The sequence below is a fragment of the Gymnogyps californianus genome, chromosome 19, assembly GCF_018139145.2.
Source record: "Gymnogyps californianus isolate 813 chromosome 19, ASM1813914v2, whole genome shotgun sequence".
NCBI classification, from domain to species: domain Eukaryota; kingdom Metazoa; phylum Chordata; class Aves; order Accipitriformes; family Cathartidae; genus Gymnogyps; species Gymnogyps californianus.
In genome coordinates, this window is record NC_059489.1 from 12,863,382 (window position 1) to 12,884,816 (window position 21,435).

The 21,435-nt window shown below is 42.7% G+C and overlaps 1 protein-coding gene across 1 annotated transcript in view; it reads right to left on the reverse strand.

The window, feature by feature from the left end:
- DNAH9 (dynein axonemal heavy chain 9) overlaps window positions 1–21,435 on the reverse strand; it is a 210,588-nt gene that overhangs the window by 38,862 nt on the left and 150,291 nt on the right. Inside the window, 3 exon segments of the mRNA XM_050908668.1 lie at window positions 2,796–2,923; window positions 6,464–6,612; window positions 10,828–11,021. Coding sequence (XP_050764625.1) covers window positions 2,796–2,923; window positions 6,464–6,612; window positions 10,828–11,021 — 471 coding nt within the window.

Consider the following 21,435-nt stretch of genomic DNA (forward strand, 5'->3'; position numbering starts at 1 on the left):
GTCAAGACAATTGAGAAGGAATTGGTCCCAGGACAGCAGCCCTTCCCAACACAACAGTGATCCTGCTTCTGTAATCCAATAAGGACTTCCCAGCTGTCTCAATATCCCTTAACAACCAATTCCTACAAATCTAATTCCCCAACTCGTTATTGCTCAAAGTGCTTGACTATCATTATTTCTGGTTCCAGTCAAAGACCAGTAATGAACTACATGCGTAAAAGTCACCTAGGTGATCATATCAAGTGTTTATATTGCAGAACATGTGTATGAGTTGATATCAGACAGCAAATTCAGTGGATGGAAGGGGAGCTCTACTCCTTGTGAGCTGAGGAGTTGTTTGGTAGATAGCAAAATACAGAAGTGAACCTAACAGTTGCTTTTTGTCTGCTCAAAAGCAAATGGGAAGCCTGAGTATAACTGTCCTGTGGGTGGGATACAGCCTCCAAATAATGAGTTTGATCAACCTGGGTAAAATTACCCTGACTGCCTCTGAGATCTGCTCTGTCCTCTCTTTTATTATTAATGCAAAGATCCACAAATCCTGGACACTTTTGTAAATTGTCTGTGTCATTCCAGATCCTGTGCAACTGATCTACAAGCACTCCTGAAACCCTTTGCAAGGTATTTGTTATCAAAAGCCTTGCAGGAAAGATCTTGCCAAATAAACTACCATATGGCAAATATTTGCTATGATCCACCTATGACTGAAATGACAGGAGGATCCTTTGTGGGACTTTTACCCACTGACTCCTACTGTGATGAGTCTGGATACTGATTTTACCAGTATCTGGAGAGGTCAGAGTTTCAGCCTTGTGAAAATGGTTTGTCCAACCTTGTAAAAAAATAGTTTGTCCAGAGGGTGATTTCATTTCAGGTGGATGTCCGTTGACCATAAAAGAGTTTTGTTTTGACTAGGGGAGTCTTGTCTGTCAATGTAGGGGACACATGTCTAGCCCCTCAGGCTGCTCTCCCTCTTTCTCATTTTACATGAAGCTCCAGCGCTTGGAAGCAGATGGGAACACAAAGTGAGATACAGAGACAGGTTCTGGAGCTAAGCAGCTTGGCCAATCTGGGCGACAATTAAGTTCCATTGTTTTGTCATCACTCCACGTGCCTGAGACACCAAATGCAGAAACTGGAGAGAAATGGTACTGCCTGCCTCAAACACCTGCTGGATGTTTCCAAGTGTGTCCCAAGAGTGAAGTGCCACCAAGGCACGACTCCAGCTCCCAGTGGGGCCCTCACTGCCTGGATTGCTCAGAAGGTCTGTGACTATAAAAACAAAGGAAGAAAGAGCTCTGATCTCTGTGTTGAATCAGTCTTGCCTGTACTGCTTTATTCCAAACCAAGCACAACACAGAACTAGAACATGTGCAAAGTTTTAGCAGTTTTGTGACTACACCAGAGAGAATCCCAGATGACTGATTGACCCTGAGGAGACCCAGCGCTGGCACCAGGCAGCCTGTCCTAATGGCTGCTGTGACCGCTGAGTTTCCCCATGAAGTTTGCATCAAAACCTGCTAGTGGCCAGCTGAATTAAGCTCCTCTCTAAGCTCATGGGGGAGCCTGTCTGCTCTGTGCCACCAGAGATAGTCACACTTGGCAGGCGTTGCTGGAAAACCAGTTAGCCCAACCATCAAAGTCATTCTTTCATATAAATCTAATTTCTGCAGCTCTTCTGATTTAACCTCCAGTGTCTGCTGAGACCTCTTACTGATTGCTCTGACCACCAGAGGAGATGTGAATGGATGAAATAAAAATACTTCAAGCCCACAGTACTCATCTGCTAGAACTGAAGCAACAGACGTGGAAGCTGACATTGCTAACAGATCCTTTACAGGATCTAACCATCATTGTAGAAAAGAATCCTTCACTTTGCATTACTGAATGGAATATGTCTCAAAAAGCTGCATATTTTCTTCTTCATCATCTCAAAAGTAGATGCCAGTATTGCAGCCATCTGTATTAAAAGCTCTTTAAAGCTCAGCATTGTCTACCTTAGAGGGAGTTTGCAAAAAAAGCAAGAATTAAGATCAAAACATCAATGGCATTTAATTTAAATCCAAAATCAGGCCTGTAGGCTCCGATCAGGACTCAAAGCTTTGTCTTAATCTAATTTTATCCAAACAATTCAGTGATAATAAATATTTATAAAATCCACATCAAGGAAATCAGAGGGGTTCCCAAGACCTGTAATGAGAGCTGGCATCACTAACTCTGCATATTAGCAAACCCAAACACTCACTGAATAAGTGGCTCCAGAGAGCACTTGACAAAGACAGAGCTCCCTTCGCACCCTAAAAGGCTCTGAAACATTTTGCCGAGTTGTGATAAGAGCTTCAAACGTTTACCTGTTTTGGGATGCGTAAAGGAATCGGCACCACTGCAGATAGCCTCTGCCTTTCCTAAGGTGGTGTGCATGTTCTCATTGCTCATTTAAATACATGGTAAGTTTTGAGCAGTAGTAAGAGAACTAGTCTAACAGCTCTTAAGAACAAAGCTCTTTATCTATTCATGAAGCAAATAAAAGCACAAGAAAGTGTAGCACAACCTTCCCTCAGCGGGCTCCCTACAATTACACACCCTACAGAAGGCTCAAAGAGCAAGAAAACCAAAATGACAATGCCTGATAAAAGCAATAGATAGCAGCAAGAAACAGAAGGTGGCTACTTTGGACACACAGATGACACCTTGTCCCATCTCCCACCAGATGAGAACGATAGACTGCCCTCGCTAAGGTGACCAGCATCAGGTAACCTGGGAGAATGGCAGGACTGTTTCCAAAGACGCCGTACCTGAAGGATGACCCAGTGACCCTCCTTCGCAGCCAGATCTAGAGCTTGTTCAGCAACGACCTCTTGACCTTGTCCAAGGGAAACATTGTGGAAATTCCTGTTGTTAAATGTATAACCAAGTTTCTTCCCTAAAAGAAAAGAAAGAGTGGTGTTCAGCACTTTTACCTGGAACGGCACGCAGCGCAGCTGAGCTCACACAGCAGCAGTGAGGCAGAGTTCAGTCTTATCAAAAACCCTCACAGAAGAGCTATCGCACTTCTTATAATAGTTATCTTGTCTCTCACACGCTCCTTGCTAAAGCACTGAAAACAGCAGTGGCTTCTTCCAAACTACTTTTAATTACAGAGCGGCATCAACACAAAGGTACATTATTACAAAGTGCCTCTTGTTTAAAGAACATTATTCCCCTGCAACCTTGTGTAAAAACATATTTTACAGTGATAGGAAATTAAAATAATTTCCTGCTGATTAAATAGGCTTTGAACAAGACATTGTTCAGTGGGGAAATGCACCCTGCAATGCATGCTAGGACCAGCAGTAAGGTTACGAACCCATTCAGTTTTGGGAAGGCAGCTGAAATGAAATTGGTGTGAGCTTCCTGTGGCCTCGACCAAGGCCTCCCAGGTTTCTTGGATCTAGAGATCAGTCAGCCCTCCAGATTTCTCATGGATCATCACGGGCTTTGGCAGGTGTGGAGTTGCCTCTGGGTGCACCACAATGCATGTGGGAAGGCCCACGGTCAGTGAACTGCAGCAGAGCCCATGGGAAGGGGTGCTCCAGGAGCCACTGCAGACTACCTCCTACAGTCCCTTCTACATCCCTCTCTGCACGGTGCAGGGTGGGAACCGCAAAACCCATGTCATTTACTATCCTGCTCTGGAAGAAGGATGGCAGCTATTTAGTGTTTCTTCATTTAGTCTGTGATACTCCTTCAGACTCCCCTGATTTCTCTGTAGCATCCCAGTGCCTCAGATTCTTTAAGTGATCATGGTTAAAGATCTCCTGTTTAGTTTTCTGAATCTGTCTGTCATCCAAAGATGGAGGACACCAGTTGCTCCTTGTCTCACAGGAGAAGCATCTGCCTAGAGCAAGCTCTCTCTGCTGTGTGCTCCTCAGAAGATGAGCACCAATTTGTGCTGCCAGAGGGAAGCAGCCGGACAAACATCCACACAGGCTCCACGCATCGTAGTAGGATGCATTTGGCTCAGCCAGGGAGTCAGTACACATATCCCCATGTGCTGATCCCTTGGGATTGCCTACACTTATCTCTGCATGCAGGTTTGCCTTCATGCAGACAGTGCACCCTTAATTCCTGATTTCTGCTAAAAGCAGGCAGTTTTTGTAGCAAAACAAGGAAAAGATTTGTCTTGCAAGACTTAGGATTCAGCTCTTGGTACAAGATTGGAAACAGATGGCCATAAGTAAAACAAACATCCAAACTCTTCCAGTTGCTCAAGCTCTCTGCTTAGCCTTACTACAGCAACCCCCCTGAGATACAGCTCTCCCCATATTTGAGAGTTTCCAGTTTTCTTTCTTACCATCTCTGGTGGCTGCCAACTTGGAGAGCTGCTAATCTCCTCCTCTGCCTTTAAGACCCACCCTCTCAAGGAGGGATGGGGCAAATTTACAGAAGGCAGGGCGCTACCCCAAACCAAGTGATTAATACTAAAACTAATATCAGTTGTTATATCGACTTCACAGATAGGAACAGGACTGCAGAGGGATACACAGTGAGTCTGCGCTGGCTACCTCACCAAAGACAGTGCCAGCCTTCCTCCTTCCTTGCTGGCTTGGAGAGGAGAGGGGACGGTGCTGCCCCAGGGAGGTGGGGAAGCTTTCTGAGCCCACCCTGCAGGACCCTGCAGGGTGCTCCCCATGTTGCCAAGGAAAGGTCCCATGAGTGGCCAGCATCTGGAAGAAGCTATCTTCCATTCACAAGAATTATCTAGCCAAACTTGCACTTTAATAAAACCTAATGAAGGGCAGAGAAAATATCAAATAATGATTCCAATCCAAACCCCAGCGAGGCAGGCTTTAAGGCCAGTGCAGCTGCACTGAAGCAATGGTTTTCTTTCATTAGATTTTTTTCACTTTTACTTGCTGTAACTTTTCTGGCTGACTAACCCCAGGTGCTCAACTACACTCATCTTTACAATTCCAATTTAACCAGTCACGGTTGGATTTTAGTGCTTCATTTCCCATACAAGAAAATAACACAGTGAGAGACAGGATCACCAATGTGGCTCCAAAGGGAAGCCAGGCACATGATAGGACCTTCCTCAGTGGGGTCCCCTTCAAATCACAATAATGAGATCTGCTATCAGGGCAGAAAAACCACGAAGCACAATGCAAAGCACAGGAACTCCCCACGACTGAGAACTGCGGTCTGGACTGCGGCTCAGGCTGCACTGGGCTTTAATATCTCTGAAAGCTGCTTGTGGGAATGTGGGCAATGACTGACGCAAATGTTATTTTGGGATGACCCAGAAGGTGCATCATAGAGAGCAAAAGAAATCCACAGGTCAGCGTTCTTCCACCACTCGCCTGGATGATGGCTTAGTTCAGTGTTACTGGTTTCTCTGCTGGGGCTTCCAGCCTTGCTGATATTTAGTCTGGAGACCTGCCTGCTAAGAACCAGCCAGCAGCTCTGCTGTGGTAGTCTGATATGTAATTCATACAGTTTAAATACACTATACTCCACACTGACAGGAGCATCGGGGCTTGGCCACAAGTCATGGTCTTGGAGATATGTGGAGTACATTGCTGGAGACGGAGAAAAAACATCTGATGAGCAGAATGGCAATCTGGGGCAGCCCTGAAGCAGTACCGAAAGGCATCTGACCCATCTGCTCCAGAGGGATGGAGCCCCTCCACTGTAACAGTCTCGGAAGAAGTGACCACAGTTACCTCTGTTCAAGAGTCAGAAGTGACCCCATTTCCAGACCTACTGTAAGTGCCATGGTCAGGCTCAAAATAGTAATTCTTCCACGGTGGAGCTGAGACCCAGAGCAAATTCTGCACATTGACAGGTTTAGAGCACAGGCACTGACGACAGCAGTCGGTGCACAACAGAAATCACCGCCTTCTCAAATAAGGCACCTTAGAGAAGCCCCTTTGGCTTTGAAGCCAGCTGACCGCCCTACATCTGACCACCCACACCAAAATCAACTCAGGAAGGATGGGATTAAAAACCAGAAACTCTGCCGCTAACCAGCAGACTGTTATAGGGAGCTGTTGCTTATTTTTAGCTACCATAGAATCATAGAATACCAGGTTGGAAGGGACCTCAAGGATCATCTGGTCCAACCTTTCTTGGCAAAAAGCAGCCTATCTGACAGCATATTAGATATCTCTGACGTAAATTATAGGTTGTGTACAAGATCAACTCAGAAATAGTTGCAGTGTGAACCACGCTGGGAATCCAGCAATACAGGAAAGAGACAAGTTTAATTTAAACTTTAGATGAATATCCAAAAACCTTTAAGAAAAAAAGAAAAAATAAAAAACAAAAAAAATCACATCCTCTCACAATTATCTATTTTTAACAGATTACTCCATTATCTACAAAGAGATGAGGGAAAAAAACAGAACAAGAATGTCATGCCAAGATAATTACGCAGAAGATAAAAAGCAATGCTGTGGTATGCCTCAAGACATGATTTATTTACCTTGTTTCTCCACATCCTTCAGTGGGTCGACTCCTGGGGACAGGATAAAAAGCATTGGGGTTGCAGGTCCTGATTCCTCAAAAGTTGTTGCAAAATCCAAGGATCTCCCTACCACATATTTACTGCCAAGCTTTTCTTCTACAAAATCTCTGCCAGAAAGAAAAAAGTTTTGCCAGTCTTCTATTGCTCAGAAAAGACAGATTCCCCTGCAAATAATCAATCAATTAGTTTTGATTTTGCTGATTCAAACAAATGAGAAACTAAATGAAAAAAATGGGCATGAAATAATTTTAGAGAGGATCTGCAGGCTGGGCTTCTGGAGTTATCACTCAGTAGCAATGTTTGGCACTTTTTACAGGAGTCAAATGACACATGGCACACCAATATCTGACAAAAGAAAGCAAGTGAGAAGGGAAAACAGTGGGACCTACCAGCCCAACACTGTATTCAGAAGTTAAACACAAGTACTGGCTTGATTCTGACAAAGGTATCTCAGGAGAGAAGAAATAAGTTAATGTACAGAAAACTGCCATGTACTCTGTAAATCCATACAGCCTTTGAGAGGAAACAGCTTTCCTTTAGATTTATCACCAAAAGTCACAAAAAGTCCAAATGATTTACAAAATTACTTTGTTCTGGAAAGATAAAAGGGAAGAGCTCTAAGAATATCTAGCGTCTGTAGCTTAGCCTCTGCATGAGAGTCACAAGGAAAAATACAACTGAGTGAATAGGAAAAAATTCAGCTCCACAGCAGCTGCCTGAACAGAATACAGCGCATGGAGAACGTCCAGGCTGAATTTCCCCAGGGCGAGCTTCCAAAATCACTGCTTTAGAAAAAGAGGATACAGCGAACATTGATTCAAAGGCAGGAATGTTATATTCAAACACCAGGAATGAGCAGTTACTCTTCTAGCATAGATGCATGACTCAGGCCTTTCAAAAACCTCAGTACCACGGGGAAGAAAAACATTGGCCAGTTTTCACCTAGTAGCTGATACCAGAATAAGGCAGCCAAATTCTTTCTAAGAGAGCTGAGAGTCTCCTTCAAGGACTAGTGAAAGGCAGTTGTAACAGAAATGCCTAAGGGATTGCAAAAGAAAAAGCTTCCACTTTATTTGGTACCTCTTTCAAGCAGATTTTTCTGTTCTTGGTCAAGATTTGCTAAAGAGCTGCTGGAAAGCTTCAGTCCACAAAATTTAAAAAAGTCCATCAGATACGAGGTCACAACATTCTTCTTTAACATCAAGTCTCAGCTCTATGAAATGATGCCTTGGAGATTCAGAAACACAACTAATGTGCCTTGGAGACTTTGAAATGAACCACACGTGCAGGAAAGGAAGGCCTGCCCTCAGAGACAGGACTGGAAGAGTGCCTACACTTGATGTCTTTCAAAGAAAATATTCATAGGGGTGGTTCACAGTATAAGCAGTAGGATTTGAGAAATGGTGCCAGAATAAAAAGCAAAAATACCCTGCAAGACAAACGAATGGCTTCCAGCTTTTCTAGATTATATGAAGCCACAGCTGCCTAAGATCCTTTATCTGAAGAGTCCATATAAGTGTCATAACCATGGCTGGAGGTGCCAGCTACCCGAGTCCTTAGTCCTTCCTCATTGTTTCAAAGGTCTGTCCCTCAAGGCAGAAGTACCAATGCTTTTGGAAGGACTTCACCATGACCAAGTTACACCTTGCTAGTAGCTGCTGGACTGACCCGATCTCATTGTGGATGTGGAAGCATGGGAGCACAAGGTGTTGCAAGAAGCTCCTTGCTGATATTCTTCAATAAGATTGAAGGATGAAATAGGTGTTTACACTGGAAAATCCCTCTTGAGGAAATTATGGTTCTTGGTGATGGACAATAGAGCACTGCCCTCACCTAAGCTCTAAGGAGTGAGTCAGGGCAAGAGTGGTTTCTCCTGACGGTTCCTTAGGCCTAGGGAATAAAACAGCCTGTGCAAATGTCCCCAGGGATCTGCTATGAAGAATGGCTGAAAAACCTAACTTCCAAGACAGGGAAATGCAAGAAACCTGTACAGGGGTGGATCATTTTAGATACCAAAGAGTTTCCTAGACCATCTTCGGGGAGCTGCCACATATGACATGGGACATAAAAGGTCTTGCACTTTTCTGAACAGCAGCTGGAAATGAGGTAGGGATATTCTAGGGCATCTAAAATATCCCTAGTCACCTGTGTTTAGGCTACCAAGTTACTCCTTGACTCCTAGAATGCACTCAAGCAGTTGTCAAGACTTTCAGAGAGACAGGAAGGTTAGGACTAGCAGTGATGTCCATTGATCATCAGTAAGGTATTTAATGTTAGCAGATTTAACTGCCACACAGAAGGAAGAGATCTGCAAGTTGAGAACTGCAAAACAACTTGTGGGATCCAACGACATTGCAGGTATCTAAAACTCGATGAATTTGTTAACACGCACATGGTCTTGAAACACTACTGGCTGAAGTAGGGATGTTGAGGCTGAAGTCCTCATGGTCAGAGTATGCAGCTCCCCAGTGCTCTGCCAGATCCCCCACTTTTTGAAGGGTCACTGACACAACACAACTTTGACATTGCTTAGGAAAACGAGACACTAGATGACCATTAGCCTTCTGTGTGGTGGCTGTCAGGAATGCTGACTGTATTAAGCTCAATCCAAAGACCATTTTTCCTTCCTACATCAGAGTACTAGACTTCACTGACTGCCATGAGAAGGACAGATGGACAGACTCACGTATTTTCCAGAGAGGTGGATCTCTTAGGAACAGCAAATTTCTTCACTAAGGGAACAGTATCTGTCTTAGCCAGACTGCTGGCTGAAGAAAGGTTTGAGGAGTATGATACTATCAAGGAGGAACCAGGAAGTCAAACACATTTTGACTGTTATTGTTACCACTAATAATTTCACATTTGCTTTTGGGGTATGAGATTTCCCTAAACAAAAGCTCTTCTTAAGCCTTTTGGGCCTAGTGTCTGACTAACCTGTATTTCAAGAAGAATTTTAGTCACAAACATCTACGAAGTCTTGGGGAAGGCGCTGTGAACCATTACTCTTTGCACGTGTTTACATTCTAACCTCCTTCTAGATAAGAAACAAAACAAAAAAAACATTTAAATACTCTTGTGCGAATGGAAAAGCTTGACATGCCCAGGCCCTAAAAATATCCAGCCAAGCTTCTGAACTTGGATTCCCTTACCTTTTCATAAAAAAGAAACATGAAAGGTGTTGAAACTTTATGTACTAGTTATTTTTGAGCTATGTGAGTACCACCATTTTGATTGAAAGAAATGAACTAAACTCGCTTATATGAAATATGCGCTTAAAATTTCAGAAAGACAAGAGCTTATTTTACTCAAACTAAACAACAACAGGAAAAACAATCTTTTCAGCTGGGAGAACACATGCAGAATCCAGCCCTAAAAGAGTAAGAAATGAAAAAGAAGATGGTTTAGAATGGTATGATTATGATAAATTATAGTATTTAATTTAATAAAACGTAACAACATTGACCATAGGGAGACTTCACTCAGTCCTGTCTGCATTTTTCTGTGAATTTTAAAGCACAAACAGAAATCTAGATCATACACTGAGTAATACAATCTGCTACATGCACCCATATACATGCACATGCCAGATGGTGGAGCAATATAAACTATTTGAGAGGCAGTAGCATGAGAGACATTGCAGAAATGTCAAATCATAGACTACTAGGACAGAGAAGGAAAAAACAAGTTCTAATGGAGTGAAAGACCTTTAGTTTCTCCTGGAACAAGCATATTGCTTTTGCATACCTTCATAAAGTTTAGACTCGCCTAGTTACCTTCGCTACATAATTTACAACTACAACTTTCAGAACTAGTATCACATAAATTTTGCATTTTACAGGAAAAAAAGAAAGACAAAACTTTTGTAAGACTTTCCTTTACTACTATACTTTATTCTTGTGCCTAAAGGAACCACCATAAAGGATCTAGTAACTAAAAACAACCTTAATGAACTCCAGAAGTTCTATTGATCATTAAAAGACTCTAGCAGACGTATAACACCTGTATTATGATGCTCATTTCTGACTTGGCATGTCTGCCTCTCACCCAGTCCTAGTTATACTGCTCCATCACTATTGGTGATATTGGGGTTAGATCTCCCTAAGCAAGAATTTCCAGTTAAATGAAATGTGTTCACTGTCTTGCAGAGTTCAGAGATGACTCATTCAGCAGACTCCTCTATAGGAAATCATTTTGTAGAACTCATATTCTATAATAAATAAATCCAAACATACTCCTGAATTACTCTTGTTCCCTAGAAAACACAGACCCAAAGTTGCCTGCTAAGCAAGAGCATTACAGAAATAGCAAAGAAGTGCCCCAACCTGACAGCGTAGGTCATGCGATCGGGTCGGATGGCTCTCATTATGCACAGGCGCTGCAGAGCTGACTTGTTCTTCCATTCCTGAGGGAACTTCTCCTTTTCAGGACACTCAGATTCAACAAATTTCTTCCACCGTTTTGCAGACCCCTCAATATCCCGATCCAGGTTTCTGAATTCCTCCATGGATGAGAGAGCCTGGAAAAATTCAAGGAAGGTCTTCAGAATAACAATCCTACATGCCTCTGAATGGTTTTTCTAACATTACTGACTGCTCAAGTTTTGCTCCACCAGAAGGGTCATAGCTGGAGCCTGGGAACCACAGCCAGAAACCCACCAGGATCAGACTTTGTCCATTCTCCTTTTCCCAACTCTGTTGTCAGCACATCGTCACAGGAACAGGAATCAACACGGCACATTTGCAAGGCCACAGGAAAGCATGACTGAGGACAGTTTCATACTTGTGGAAGGTCTTCTGAACTGAAAGGTGTCTCAAGGCTGCCCACAGCTCTCACCCACATCAATGCAATGCCCTTCCCCAGCCAGTGAAGCCACACACAGCATCCAGGCCTCCTCCCTTGCAGCACAGCCGCAGAGACATGGGAGTTTGGAAGTGACAACACAGGAAAGGATGAAAGAATTTGGCATCACCCACAATGCAGTTCTCCATAACCCAAAACGAGAAGAAATCTGCTCTCCTGTTTTGAAACCAGAACTGAAAAATCTCAGGTGACAAGCACTTGCTACTGTCAGTTATCCCAGAAATGCCTGATTTGGATGGGAGCTGGAAATTTTGAGTGCATGTCTGACGGGAGAGCACATTGCTGGCATTCCCATGAGCTGCAAGTCTGCAAACAGTCTCCTTACTACTCCAACAGACACAAAGATAATTGTGCAGCAAAAATCACAACAACTGATGGAAAAATGTGCTTTTGTATCCAGGGTGCTCAGTATCCAAAGCTAAACAGAGACTCAGGCATGCCATGCTCACCAAAACTGAGTTTTTTTAAGGGATTTCACAGTTGAAATATTAATTATCTTCATCTTTATATACATGCAGTTATTTTTCACTCCCTGTTCCCCCGTGCATATACCTCTCTATCCGCATAGTCTGGTGCACTCGCTCTGTGAAATCACAACACTGAGAGTTCACCATGCAGTCGTGGTGACCACGGAGCCACAAATCTCAATAAACAGCAAACTGTAAAAGGGTGGCTGCTTTCTTTGTACAAGTATGCATACCATACTGTGCCATTGTAAAAATCAAATCACTCAGATTTATACTTGCCAAATGCACACAAAGATTAACTTCTCAGTGCTACAAGTCTGTAGCAGAAACAGGTAGCTGAAGAATGCCCCAAAGAACAGCTGAGCAAGGCAGTAAATAAATTATAATTACAATGAAAATGTAGCTAGATTTTGTAGCTAGAAAGTGGCAACTATAAATGTTATGCAGAGAAGTAAAGAATCCAAATTATCTTTCATACAAGTGGTAGCAAAACGTATTGCACAGCTTGTAAGGTTCTTCTGGATTTCAAGCAAAATTCTCGCTGAAACAAACATCTTCAGAGCATTTTGCATAATCTGAAGCTGTAAGCAGTTGAACATGAAGTGGAAAAGACAAGTGAAGTATAAAAGACAGTGAATGAGCTATTTTCTATAGAAACAGAAGGACACACTCAGAGCAAAGCAGAAGCTTCTTGATGGGCAGAGGTGTTCTGCACCATTAGTGCTCCAGCTCACAGCCCATACAGCTCCACTACAGAAAGCAACTGAGAAAGCTCCTTGAAAAACGCTGGTGTCACACCTTGTTCAGATCAACTGAAAACATACGCACTTGCCAAAGGGCTTTGAAAGTCACGCAAATACCCTGACAGAAGTGCTGAGAGATTGCCTTGGATACCATGTTGTTGCAAATAAGGCAGAAGACACTGAAGGCCACTGTGCTCTAAAAACTGCAGGAAAGCCACGTTTTCTGTCTGGAAAGGCTTCCCAATGAGAAGACAAGAGCAGTGTAAAACTTTGGTCTTTCTAATAGGCTGAATTTAGTTAGAAGCCGTATTTCAACAGAGAGAGCGAACAAAGGGAAGGAAGATGTCAGAAAAAGGGGCTTCTTATAACAAATGAGTTCACGTTTTTAGCAGTAGGAATGCCTGTAGATGTCACAGAGAAAGAGGTTGTAAAGCTGTTCCCAGTGGGCACCATTGACCCAGGACATTTGTTGAATATAGACTCACAGCATCACAGAAGCAATGGTTGGAAGAAACCTCTGGAGGTGACTGGTCCAACCTCATGCTCGGGCTAGGACTACAGCCAGCACTGGATCAGGTCAGTCATGGCTTTGTCTATCAAATTGCTGACCTCTAAAATGAAGTTCTCTCAACCTCTGGGGGTGCCCTGTTGTAGAGCTGCACTATCTTTCTGGTAAAGAATTTTTTTTTTTATGTTCAAGCTGAACCTCCCCACCTGCAATTTGTCATGGTTGATCCTTATTACATTCACTGCCAATAATAAGGAGAGTTTGGCTCTGTCATCTTGTAGCTGGACAAATCCCTCCACCTTTCCTCACAGGTCATGTGCTCTAGGGCTAGAATTAGAGCTATAGGCAGAGAAGTACTTGTAGATATTACTATAAATGTTCTGCAACAAATCAGGCCTTGCCCAAAGTCACAATTTCATCAATACCTCCACAAAAGGCAGAGCGCTTGCAATACCACTTGAGAGCTACAGCATGGACTGACTCAATTTGGTGCTGACCATCTCTATGCCAAACTCCCAGGGATCCTAAAAATTTCATGAAGAAGAGTGTGAGCAAAGTAGTGATTCAACAGATGTTGTTTCCATGTGTGGATTAGCACTAACATGGAGAAATGGCAGCGACAGAAGTACTTGCTCCAAATTCAGTGCCATATCCCGCTTTCTGTGGAAAACAAGAAACCAGAGCACAGAACATGAGAAATTGGAATTCACAGGAACAATGCCATCTATTCTGATCTGCCAAAACCTTGTCCTTGCAGCAATAAATATATTTGATGCACCTCTCATAGCTGAACACAATACAATAGCAAACGTTGAATTCAGTGGATTCATCAGTGAAAGTGCTTATATAAAACATCTTAACACTGTTGACTTTTGAAGTGACTTACTTAAAATACCACTTCAGAACTTTGGCTGCTGCTGCTTCAAGAAGTCTCATCGTTGATGTTAACAGGGGAGACTGAAAAATTGCTTTCTTCTTACTAAATGACAGACATGTAATCAGAGATGATAGTCTCTCTCTCCCTGAACAACATGTTGCAGAATCAAGAAAGCTCTAATTGCAAGTATAAAGTCTGTATTATATAAATTAACACTAAAATTTTCATTAGTCAACAATTTTAATTGCATTTATTAGGAGTGATGGTATTAATAAGAGATGCTGCTATTTAAAAGCCGGTGCAGTGAAAGCTATCTCAATCAGTAATCTTTCTGTGAATATTAATTGCTTTTCAATACCTCTGCTGTGAAATTTTCCAAGAAACTTAGACCAGCAATAATATATCACTGTTTCCAAGCAGCAGGAGTAAAAGCAGGAATGGTACATTGGGACAGCAGATGGGTACTACACATCAACCTGTGTAGCGTGGCTATTTTTGTCAACACAATGAAGAATACATTTTTCAATTAGAGTTGTCATGGAAATTGAGAGAGACAAAAAACATTGATCCAAATAAAATATGATCAAAAGGGCTGGAGGGCTCCAGCTCCTGTCTTTGCAACCCACATGATAATCATTTCTGACGGCTGGAAACAGGAGGGTCTTGAGTTTGTATCTCAAAATGAGAACTTTGCCAGCAAAACAGGTCTTTTCACACCATGTCAAGGCAAGGATCATTGTTTTCTCAGAGAAAATGATTTTTCATTCACTGAATCACAGACCACTTGCTTTATCACTTTGGTTTTCTTTGACAGTTTCTCATCTAAGTCAGAACCAGCTTTAAACTGGAGCTGATATGTCAGCAGATCTGTGAATTTCACACATTCACAGATGCAAAGTACTCTCTTTCCCCCCACAGCTGTAGGAAATACAACGAGTATCAGCCATTGCCTTTGAGAAAGAAATCCTAGTTGCCATTGCTGAGCAACTGCTGGTGTGCTTACAAGGTGTCCTTAACACAAGGCCTTTCAGAGAGTCAACGAAGGGCCAGAAGGGAGAAGGTGCCTTTGCAAAGAGACAATGTCTCGGGGGAACAGGGAGAAGTCCCAGGCAGATGGGCACAACGAGGAGATGATACACGCAGTTTCCCCTCACTGCTTGCTGCCTCCAGAGGATGGGCTGAGTCTTTAGTGAAAAGAACAACTTCAAAGGTCTGGTGTCATTGCTACTGTATGCAATTTATCTCCTAGTGCCAGATACACTACAACAAGCTTTTGTAAATTTATTAGAGAAAATACTTGCTTTTATCACTAAAGGTGATAATAACTATTCTAAGGACACCATCTGGTCAAAACTGGCCTCGAGTTCAGGTACTGCTTCATAAGTTTTTATAAAATCTAAAAAAAAAAAAAAAAAAAGATATTATTTCCATGTTTTCTTCCCCTTGGCTCTAGAGGAAATTATTCTTTAAAAAAAAGATTGTTTTGTATTTTAAACTATTTCCATAATTTAAAATACCCTGCCCCAGAGTCATCTGACTTGAGAACAGCTCTGGGGCAAGGGAAGTCAAAACAGCACCTCATTACCATGTTCTGCACTGACATAAATAGTGTGGAAAATAGTACAGTGCAAGTACAACCAGTGCTGCCAGAGCGAGCTTCTAACACCTATTTACCAAGTTCCCCAGCAGCCATAAGACTGGTTTTTAAAAAGACGTCATGTAATCATAATAAAAAAGTGTGAGGTTTTTTTTAAAAGCTATTCTTACTTTTTGAGTCTTCAGGTTATACCTGATTCATACTTTCAGTCTTAGCTCCTTGTATATCTTGCTTTTTTAAAAAAAAACCTCTACTTAAAAAAAATGAGGTCTATAAGGAACACACTGAACATCAAATGTCTCTCTATAAAAATGAGACAACTTGACAGCACTGGAAAGGAATTATATTTAATATTCTCACAGTTTTAATAATCTGTGAGAAGATTAAATCCTAACGATCAGTCATGATTTCACTTGCAAAATTAAGGAGATGTGTTTTTATGAATTACGTTATACAGTTTTTAAGCAGAGCAGGCTCCACAAATAAACAGTTCACTGTGCTCAGCAGTTGTGCAACTGACCCTGAGACTATCTTCTTCTGGAAAGGCAATGTCGTTTGCAGAAGCTGCAAGGGTTTCAGTGGGCAGGGGTGGCCCCCAGCAGCGATGTGCACATACTGTGGGGAAGACCGGCTTTTAGCAAGCCAAGCCCGTCGGCTAATGATAGTTGAAGGGGAATCATTTTCAGATGTCAGGTGAGGTGTGCAGCAAAGCTATTCAAGTTCAACTGAATGTTTTCAATACCAACACCAGGATTAGATTCAAGGTCTAGAAACACTCCAGTAATTCAAAGCATTTGAACTGTGCAGCTGTCGCCACGGCTTGGCTGGGCACTTTGGAGCTGTGCTTCACCAACCTGAGGGACACAGGTTCCCAGTGAGGTATGGGAAAGTCCCACCACAACTCAGTTTCCCAGTTGTCTGTCTGTACGTGGGCTTGTAGAGTTTGAAGCAGCTTGTGTGCGAACTTTTCCAACAGGGTTAAAGCAGAGGAGCTGTATGAAAGCCTGATGCTTGGAAACAACCTCATGCATTTTCAAATCACCTTCTAAAGGTCTTACACTGTCCGTGTGCACTGCGAGTTCTGCTTATATAGGTTTCTGTAAATATTCATAATTTCTTTCCTGCATTTTCTGCAGGTGGCCCAAATGTCATTAGGAAAACTAGCATCCCCACAGTTGGAGAAAGACAGCTCCTGGAAGAATGGTAAAGTCAAACTTGCATCCGGCTTGAACTGATAGATTGGATCATTCAGGAAGTAGACGTATAGGCAGATTAATTACTCCACTTGAATACTGTTAACTAGAAGGATTAATGTAGAAAATGATGGATTATTTGCCATCTTTCCCATACTAGGTTTTGGTTTGTATTATTCATTCACTGAAGCTGTTATTTTCTGTTTAGCTGCACTAATTCAATTATTCAACTCATAAGAAAAATCTCTACCGAAGGTAAAAATAAAGATATGATGGGTTCGCCAAACTTCAATCACCTCTCAACAGAAAAAATGTTATTTCAATCCTCCTTATTTCTTTCATAAAAGCTGACTGACAGCTCACTGCACTGTATGCCCCTGTCTTCATTCAAACTCCTCCTCGCTTTTTCCCCATGTCTAAATTATACTGGGGTTAAAAAGTATGTAGTGCCATGAAGTCACTATAGAAAGATATCCTTCTGTTAATCTGTAGCATCCTTCCTAGAGCTTCACAAAAAGCAGACACCTTGCAGTTGGATGACAGAATTGGTCTGAGGAGTGATGGGTTAGATCTCGGTACCTTTTCTTGGAAAACTCCCAGTGAAACCTGTATCGTAAATCAGAAAGCAATGGCTTCAGCACTCAAGTCCTTCCTACTAGTATGTTCTTACAGACAGCTCCACTGGATAGGAAAGGTCAGCAACAGAAATGAGGTTTAGTCATAATCTTTGTATTCTAGATGCTTATAACCACCCACCAAATCTTCATAATTTTGCCTGAGATGTTTCACAGCTAGGTTCATATTGACATTTTTCCTCCATTTTCTGCAAGATTGTTCAAGTGGTTTGGAGGATGGGACTTGCAAAGTCAAGCTGTTCTGCCAAGCCACACTCTCCGTCTTTCCTCTTCAATCATTGATGCTCTCCAGCAAATCGGGGGGACACAGCCAGAACCAGAAGCTGGCCATGGGTCCCTGATGACAGCTGAAAGGTGGTACTTGTGTATTTCTGACAAGTTCCCTGGATTTGGCTGTTATAAATCACAGATGGTCCATCACCATGGGCCAATGCACAGCAAAACTTAAAGGGCAAATATGTCTCATGGACTGGAAAAGCTCAGCTGAAGTATCTGTTCCAGGATGTCACCTGCTGGAAGGCTCTCAAGATCCATGGTTCTGTGTCCTGATATACTTATATATACACACACATATGCACTCATGCCTTGATGAGGCTTCTCACAGCTCTTTTCACAGCAACGATCTCATCCAAGGTTTCATGGTGGCACCGTAGCAGAACCGGCCTTGAGAATAGGCAACCAGACTAGAAGAGGACATAAGCTGCAGAGCTTCTTCTCTGAGAGCTGGTGCACTCAGGCCCCGACATAATCCCCATACACGGTCACATGACCTGCTCGAACAACCTCAGTAACGGAACCTGCAAGCAATCGTGCCCGTCCTTCACTATTCTCTATCACAAAGATTTTCCAAATGTCTGATGTGAATCTTTCTTGCAGTACTTTGAGATGCACCTTGCTCTACCCTTTACTGATACAGAAAACCGATTGCTTTTTCCCCTTTGGAGGACACCTTTGAAGAACGTACCCTCCTGTCCCCTCAATCATAACCCTTCCCCTTCTCCCTCTCCTCAATCTCTTCTCACAGTCATGTTTTCAGGTATCTGACACTTCTCACTGCTCTCCTCTATCCTGTCTCCAGAAGGTCCGCATCTTTCTTAAAATGCAATACTCAAAGATCAAACCAGACTCCAGCAGAGGCTTGGCCAACTCTGAGTGAAGTGAAAAGCATGTCCCTATGGCTCTGTCAGACTATATTTGTTGCACAGGGATGCTCCTATTCAGGTACTGGCAATGCTGTGGTCCACTGGTGCAGTGTGATCACACGGTGGGGATGATACACAGACCATGAGCGCCTCCACAAAAGGCCATCTCATGTGCCTCAACACAGGTAAAGCCTTCATGTTCCATCAGGGTTCCAGAGATTGTTCCCAGTTGAAATCTAGCTGAGCACTTAATCTGCAGTCTTTGCAGCTGTTCATGTGAACCAACACTGCCATGCAAAGGAAACGTTTATGAGCTCTACCATGTTACAGAAAGAAGGAGCTCCAACAGGTCCTTTATGGCAGATCTGGGCTTAAAAGGAAGAGCTAATAAAGAGGAGCCAAATCCAAGCCATTTGCTTTCATTACCTTTCCAAAAGCATCTTACACATCTAGGTACAGTGTACCATGTCCAAAATGGGATGACTTCTTGCACGCCCTTAGTCGCTAGCAGAGCTCAGCCGTCAGGCCTCTCTGGGGTCACTCCTGGGTCCACAGTCCACTGGCATCTTTCCAGGAGTGCACTGCAACTGATTTTTTTTTCTATTTTGTAAGCAAAGCAATAGGACTTCAAAAGATACACGTCTAAAAAAGATGCATTTGATATCTAAAAGGTATCTCTGATGAAGTAATTACTTCCCTTTCCTTCCATTTAGAGGGTGAAAGAACTTTTACGTTCAAAATGACGAGCTGACAGCAGGCTTTGTGTCATGGGTGGACTGAGAGTGAAGGACAGAGGCTGACAGTGCTGTAGAGGCATCCAGAAAAACTCAGTTTCCACTCTGCAATCAAATCAACGAAGTACGTCTTTAAGTATCTGATGTGATCAAAATCTCTGCTGTATTTCAGATAAACATCAGTTTGTTAGCCAGCAGGTTAAAAAAGAAAAGAAAAAAAAAGGTAAAATGTTCTCAAGTAGTACTTCTGTGAGACATTGGGAACATTTCTCTGAGACTTGAGGGCTGGCGAGGACAGATGAATGTCCTTAGGAAGCTTCTAGATGAGAGCAGATAAATGCACATCGAAGTGTCATAATCAATGTTTTCTATCAAAGATGCACTAAAAGGCTGTACATCTGAAGAACTGAGTTAATGGAAGATATTTAATTAAGACTATGATTTTCTGGCATAATAATAATTCTGAATGTACATGGAAAACTGTGAGCTGCAAGCCTTTCATATCTGACCAGCCTGATCAAAGGACCTTGCTTATGTGCAAAGAGCACAATATAGGCAGCAGATTGCATCACAATGAATCTTTGACAAGAATGGAAAATTTCAGTGTCCAAAAAGTACAAAAAGTGAAAGTTGGAAGAGAGATTTCTGTTCTTTTGTCAAAAAAATCCAGTTTTCTTAAACGTAAAATATATGATTTGGTATTTTATCTCATAAGCCACACACGCAATCTTATCATCTGCATTCTGCAAAATTATAAATATGGAGTTAATATACTACTTTGTCTACTGCTGTTCTCCTCCTCGAAAGCTGAATTCAGTATTTAGAGCTCATTATTCAACATCACATTTATTAAACAATGCCCTTTCAGTAGCGTTTTCATATCTACATAATGAAAATTCTTCCTCTTCAGAAAAAGATGAGGGAAATGATTGGGACGAAGAAGTAATCCAAGCTGGCCAGGTGTATTCTTGCTGTATATTAACTAGCTTCACTTATCCTATGGGACACATCTGCATTCAGCAATGAAGAGGCACTGCAGAAAATATCACAAAGAAAATCAGACTTGGGAAACGCGTATCTGTGCAAAGGAGATCAAGAGCCGCCTGCATCCAGCCTGTGGGAACAGGCTGCTGCAGTGAGAGCCAGATGCATGCATGTTAATCAGGGACCGCAGTTCTTCTGGCCATGAGGCAACATGGACACGGCTCCCCAGGAAGGGCACACCATGGAGGGAGCTGCAGCATGGGAGAATTTCACAGCAGAGATCACTGGGGTCACAGGGAAATCCATTCACCCAACCTTCAGCTAGTCTCAGTGGCCTGAGAACAACCCTCATCTTCTAAAAAGGGCTGGTTTTGGCCAAGGCAACCACGAAAATGAACACCATAAGGGCATGACCACTAGCTTTATTAGTAGTGGTGAAGCTCAAGAAGAGCCCAGTTTGACTCTGGGTCCGTTCATATGATCTTTCCTTGGCAAATACAAACTGCTCTGCTGAGCCCCTAAGAAACACAAGCATGGTCTTTTGGCACTGGGCACTGAACAGAAGATGCGTAACTATGCCTTGCATGAGGTTTTGCCTAAGTTAGTAAGCCCTACTGATGGGCAGATGGTATTAGCTGAAGACTAAAACCATGCTCGTGTTTCTATAAAGCTGTTCCAGAGTAAGGTCGTCTCAAACCATGGGGAAAAGGAGTTTCTGTCTGCCTGTCTCAGACCCCAACATACCTGTACAGTGAGAAGACACACACTTTTTTCTTGCCTGTTGATCTGCTCCTGAATCTGTGGCTACAGAAGAGGTCCAGGCATGAGGTCACCATGAGCCACACAGTTTGCTAGTATCTTGCTGGCTCACACTGGACTTCGGTGAACTTGCCTGCTCTCAGAAAATGCCTGGACATAGCCCAGAGGGTAGAACACTCCAGGGACTGCCCACAGTAAACAATATATGAGGTCTCTCTGGTTTGGGAGCTGAGGGGGTTTCACTGTATGGATTCAGGTGCTGCCACGGCCAGAAAACAACTGTTGGCCCGTTTTTACTTGTTAGTCTAGACATAGCCTGGAACACCCAACAACCATAAAACCCAATGATGTCATTTCTATATCCATGCTCAGAGCAGAACCATGACATGAGCTGTCTGTCCTAGCCCTGTGGGTAACTGAAGAAGAGTTTA